Source organism: Myotis lucifugus, unplaced genomic scaffold, assembly GCF_000147115.1.
Source record: "Myotis lucifugus unplaced genomic scaffold, Myoluc2.0 scaffold_2839, whole genome shotgun sequence".
NCBI lineage: Eukaryota > Metazoa > Chordata > Mammalia > Chiroptera > Vespertilionidae > Myotis > Myotis lucifugus.
This window is the reverse complement of record NW_005873887.1, coordinates 1-5539: the sequence shown is the minus strand read 5'-3', so window position 1 is coordinate 5539 and position 5539 is coordinate 1. Positions and strand designations below refer to the sequence as shown.

Genomic DNA, 5539 nt, shown 5'->3' with positions numbered 1-5539 from the left:
ATCGAGGCGCGGAGGAGGGCGCTGAAGCGCTTCATCAACCTGGTGGCCCGGCACCCCCCCTTCTCGGAGGACGAGGTCCTCAGGCTGTTCCTGTGCTTCAGCGGCCCCGTGAGTACCCGCCCTGGGCCGGGGTCTGCTGCCCGCTTGCCCTGTGCCCGGGTTTCCTGCCCTGAGATGGGGCAGCGGGCGGGGGGTGTTGGAGGCTCCTCCATCGTGACTTGGCGGGGCTGGGCTGCCTGCGGGCGCGGAGGCGCTGTGTGCGTGTGCGGGTGGGACCTGAAGCTGGAGAGCAGCGGGGAGCGCGGCCGGAGGCGGCGGGACAGTGCGTGTTGCATGTTCAGGCAGACGGGGCGCGCTTCCCTCGGGCGGGCTGAGCCCTGCTTGGACGGCCGGTCTCCGACTGTCGGCGGCCGTGGCGGTCAGCGGTTTCTCTCTCCTTTCGCAGGACGTGCAGAGCAAGTTGAAGGAGTCGGCTCAGTGTGTGGGAGACGAGTTCCTGAACTGTAAGCTGGCGACTCGGGCCAAGGTACTCGTCTGGTTGGGGTCCGACTCCCAGTGGCCAGGCATCCCTCCCACATGGAAGGGTGCAGGGGACAGAGACCCGCCCCTGCCGTCACGCCCCCTCCCTTTGCTTCGTGGCCGTGGGCCACACCCACTGTGCCGGGAGGGGCCAGGCCGGAGGGCCACCTCGGAGGTCAGACGTCTGAGCTGTGCGGCCGGACACCAGGCTCGTCGTGACTCGGTTGGACACGAGCTCGGTGGCCAGCCTTTCGGATTTCCGGGGCTCGGTCTGCGCCTGGTTTAGTTTAACGTCAGTTCACCCGTCTTTCCCCAAAGGGTTAAGGCAGCTGTTGGCAGCTCTTTTCCTGCTTCCGCTGCTTCTCCACATGAACACGCCCTAGGCCAGTGATGACGAACCTATGACACTCGAACTCATTTTTTTGGTTGATTTTTCTTTGTTAAATGGCATTTAAATATATAAAATAAATATCAAAAATATAAGTCTTTGTTTTACTATGGTTGCAAATATCAAAAAATTTCTATATGTGACATGGCACCAGAGTTAAGTTAGGGTTTTTCAAAATGCCGACACGCGGAGCTCAGAAGGTTCGCCATCACTGCCCTAGGCCTCCCTTCACGCCTGAGCCCTCGCTCCCTCAGTGTGATGCCGTCAGTGTCAGCGTCAGGCTGGTGGGACGTGGCTGCGAGGCCTCCTCCCCTGACGGCCGTCCCGTTCTCTTCTCTCCACTGCAAGTCGAAGGCTGTACCCGGTGTTTCTGCAGGGCCTCTGGTTTCATCAGTTTCAGGGGACGCTGGAGTCGTGGCCTCGCTGGTTGTTCAGCTGTGTGTGCCATGTGTGCCGTGTGCTATGTACTGTGTGTGCTGTGTGCCATGTGCTGTGTGTGCCACGTGTACTGTGTGTGCTGTCTGTGCTGTGTGCCATGTGCTGTGTGTGCCACGTGTACTGTGTGTGCCGTGTGCTGTCTGTACTGTGTGCCATGTGCTGTGTGTGCCACGTGTACTGTGTGTGCCATGGGTACTGTGTGTGCCATGTGTGCCGTGTGTACTCTGTGTGCCGTGTGCTGTGTGTGCCGTGTGTACTCTGTGTGCCGTGTGCTGTGTGTGCCGTGTGTACTCTGTGTGCCGTGTGCTGTGTGTACTCTGTGTGCCGTGTGCCGTGTGTGCTGTGTGTACTCTGTGTGCCGTGTGCCGTGTGTGCCATGTCTGCGGCGATGTTTGTTTCTCTTACCCACGCTGGGGTGCAGGGCCCCGGGCTGGTCCCACGCGACCTGGATTTGGGAGCCCGTGTCCTCTGGGTCTCCTGTGCTGAGAGGGTACACGCGTGGCGGTCCATGGTCACGGCCCCCCTCCTCCCGCAGGACTTCCTCCCCGCTGACATCCAGACGCAGTTCGCCGTCAGCCGGGAGCTGATCCGGAGCATCTACAACAGCTTCCACAAGCTCCGCGACCGGGCCGAGCGGATGGCGACCAGGGCCATCGACAACGCCGCCGACCTCCTCATCTTCGGGAAGGAACTGAGGCAGGTGGCCCGGAGGCTCGCGGGGCCCGGGGTGGGAGGGGCCTTAGGCTTTGGTGCTGGGCTTATGCGTTTCCCATAAGACCCTGTTCTGACCTGTCCTGCTTCTGAAGGGAGGGAGGGGGTGTACATGGGGTTCACCCCTAGAAGGAGAGGTGGAGAGTTTAGGCAGAAACTTGGATTTCCACACACGACGCTTGCCGGGTCCTCGTAGGCCATTTCCCTGCTGTCAGGATTAGACCTCAGATTGGTTTGACTTTGGGAAGGACATGGCGGCTGTGGCTGCCCCCCCCCCCCCTCCCCGAAAGGCCTTCCCCAGACTCCGCCCTCCACAGAGGAACTGGCTCCCAGGCCCGCCCTGTGCCCTGCAGAGGCCTTGGGAGGAGCGGGAGAGCGGTTCTGGGCTGAGGCCCTTCCTCCCCGCAGCCCCCAGGCGTCCCGTGGCCGCTGAGCAGCGAGGGTCCTGGTCAGGAGACGTGCGGGGACCCCGTGACGTTTTGGGCGGAGGCCGGTGTCGGCTTGGACTGCCGGCAGCTTCGGGGCCCTGAGTGTCTCCTGTTGCGTTTTCCTTCAGCGCTTTAGGGTCTGACACGACCCCGCTCCCCTCCTGGGCCGCTCTGAACAGTAGCACGTGGGGGTCCCTGAAGCAGGCGCTGAAAGGCCTGTCGGTGGAGTTCGCTGTGCTCGCAGACAAGGCCGCGCAGCAGGTGAGTGGTGGGCGCCCGCGCACCCGCTCCAGAGCGCCGGGCCGGCCCACACGGCTCCCTCTTCCCAGGTGGCCTCGGGGCTCGGGGCCCTGGAACCCCCGGTGCAGGATGCAAGCCCTCTCTGGGTCAGTTTTAGTGTCTTTTCTGATTCAACCTCGGGGCTGTTCCCGCCTGAGAGGGCGGAGGTTGGCCCTGACGTGGAGCGAGGAGCAGGCCCTCCGGCTCCAGGCCCCTCTGGCTCCAGGCTCTGCTCTGAGCTCACGGACGAAGGGTGTCGTTTCCCGCAGCCTCGCTGACCTTGGTGTTTTCACGTTGACGTGAAATTAGTTCTAACACGAAACCGGGTCAGACCACCGCCCATCAGGACTTTCTCCGACTCAGCTACGGCCCTTTTCACGCTGGCTGAGCGTGGAGGCATCTGGGGCTGGTGGTCCCAACCATAAGAATGGATCCTGGTTGTTCTCTCCAGACCGGCTGGGAGGCCTAGGAACCGCCCAGCGGAGAGGTGACACTCCCGTGGGTGTGTGTGTGGACAGGGTGTGTGCCTTTGGTAACGGCGCAGGTGCGGTGTGCGGGTCGCGTGCGGCCTGGGGCCAGCAGGGGCCTGTTGGCAGATGACACGGCCAGGAGGGAGCCCCGAGTGCCCTGCTCCGTTCCGGTTCCTCTCCCGGTCAGGAGGGGCCGGGCTCTGTGGTCACTGGGTACTTTCCTGGAACCTCACTGATTATCACGTGGCTGTGGGTGTGGGCTGCAGTGGCCTGGAACCCCTAAGGCCAGGCATGCGTGGGACCTGAGGGACTCCAGGCCCCCCAGTTGGTGCCCAGCCTGGCAGGAGCCCCAGGCTCCCAGGCCACTGCTCGTACCCCAGCAGACTTGCCCTCCTCACTTCTCGGCTGCCTCCTGGCTGCACCCCCTGTGGGCTGTGGGGTGAGCTTTTCACTGTCGGCCACACGAGCTCTCGATGTTGTAGTGGGACCTTGTTTCCCCGAGCCGGTGTTCCACGTGGGGAGCTGCTTGTCTAACGGGTGGGGGAGGGCTGGCTAACAGGTGGGGGAGCTGCTGGGAGGGTGTCGCGGTGCCCGGCTCTCCTGGTGCGTGTGGGCGATGTGGGCTTTGGAGCACGGGAGGGACATGCAGTGCTGGACGGTGAGCACATGTGGGCAGGTGGCGGGAGGCGGGGGATGGGGTGAGGCCGTGTTCTCATAGAACTGCTGGTTCCATGGCTTCTCTGCCTTGTGCTGGGCCTGCCTGTGGGGGGCTGGCTGGGTCCGGGGAAGGGCCTGCCGGGCCTGCGGACACGTGCTCGGGGGCAGGTCCCGGGCCCTATGCTGGGCGCCAGGTAACCAGCCTGTTTCCCAGGGCAAACAGGAGGAGGACGCCGTGGTGGAGAAGCTGAACCTCTTCCTGGACCTGCTCCAGTCCTACAAGGTGAGTCTCGGCTGCGCCTGCGTGTTCGCGCGTGCATGTGTGTATGTCTGCGTGAGTGTGTGCATGTGTATGTCTGTGTTTGAATGTGTGTATGAGTGTGTGCGTGTTTGTGTCTCTGTGTGAGTGTGTGCATGTGTATGTCTGTGTTCGTATGTGTATATGTATGTATGTCTCTCTGTGCATGTGCATGTCTGTTCGCGTGTGTATGTCTCTGTGTGAGTGTGTGCACGTCTATGTTTGCGCTGTATGTGTGTCTCTGAGTGCGTGCATGTCTGTGTGTGAGTGCATGCATGTTTGTGTGTATGTTTGTGTCTGTGTATATGTCTCTGTGTGAGTGTGTGTGCATGTGTATGTTTGAATGTATGTGTGTTTGTGTCTGTGTCTGTGTCTCCATGTGAGTGTGTTCGCATGTGTGGATGTGTGTATGAATGCGTGTGTGTTCACGTCTCTGTGTGTGTGAGTGTGTGCATGTGAATGCATGCACGTGTGCCTTGCGGGGATGGCCCGGCCCTGTGAGCAGGCGAGTGCTGCCCTGCACAGAGGAGCTCGCCTGTTGGTGGGGGGCGGGCACTTCTGCCTGTGGGGCTTCCTGACGGGGTGTCTGACCTGTGAAGCCGAGAGCCCTTTGTGCTGAGCTCAGGAGCTGGCCAGTGCTGTGGGAATGTTCCAGAAAGGGCTGCTCCACCGAGTGGGCTGGTGGCAGGTGGCCTTGGGAGCCCCAGCCCGGTGACCGTGTGGCTGGTCCCCCCAGACTTCTGCTGGGAGGCGGGTGGGGCCCCGGGCGAGGCCGTGCACCTCCTTGCTGCCAGTGGGACGGGCAGCGTGCCAGTCCTTGCGCTGTCCACGCGGTGTTTCACGTGGTGGTTTGTGGTCCCCCCGGGCCCACCTGAGCTGCTCTGCCACGAGCACCTTCAGGAGTGAGTGAGCGGGTGCGTGAGCTGTTGGCAGGAGGAAGTCATTCCCGGGGAGCCCTCACACAGGACGGTCACGCACTGACGGGTCCGAGCCCGCACGCCCTCCGTCCTCCCCGTGGGGTCCTCCTGCGGGGCGGCTCCAGCTCTCGCTCCCCCCAGGACCTGTGTGAGCGGCACGAGAAGGGCGTGCTGCACAAGCACCAGCGGGCCCTGCACAAGTACAGCCTCATGAAGCGGCAGATGAGCGCCGCCGTGCACAGCCACGAGCCCGAGTCCGTGGAGCAGCTGGAGTCGCGCATCGTGGAGGTGCTTGGGCATGGGGGGCATCGTGGGGGGCATCGTGAGGTGCTCGGGAGTGGGGGCATTGTGGGGGGGTTCAGTCCTGGGGGGCACCGTGGAGGTGCTCGGGCACGGGGGGCATTGTAGGGGGATCCAGTCCTGGGGGCATCGTG

At 62.8% G+C, this 5539-nt stretch overlaps 1 protein-coding gene across 1 annotated transcript in view; it reads left to right on the top strand.

Annotated features, from left to right (window-relative positions):
• Positions 1-5427, top strand: part of SNX8 (sorting nexin 8) — a gene marked incomplete at its 3' end in the record, with an annotated part of 20375 nt that extends 14948 nt beyond the window's left edge. Inside the window, exons 4-9 of the mRNA XM_006108620.3 lie at positions 1-108; positions 446-526; positions 1881-2041; positions 2613-2745; positions 4105-4173; positions 5247-5427. The exon at positions 1-108 is cut by the window's left edge and continues 13 nt beyond it. Of these exons, the coding sequence (XP_006108682.3) occupies positions 1-108; positions 446-526; positions 1881-2041; positions 2613-2745; positions 4105-4173; positions 5247-5427 (733 nt within the window). The remainder of the gene's footprint in view (positions 109-445; positions 527-1880; positions 2042-2612; positions 2746-4104; positions 4174-5246) is intronic.
• Positions 5428-5539: the final 112 nt, after the last annotated feature.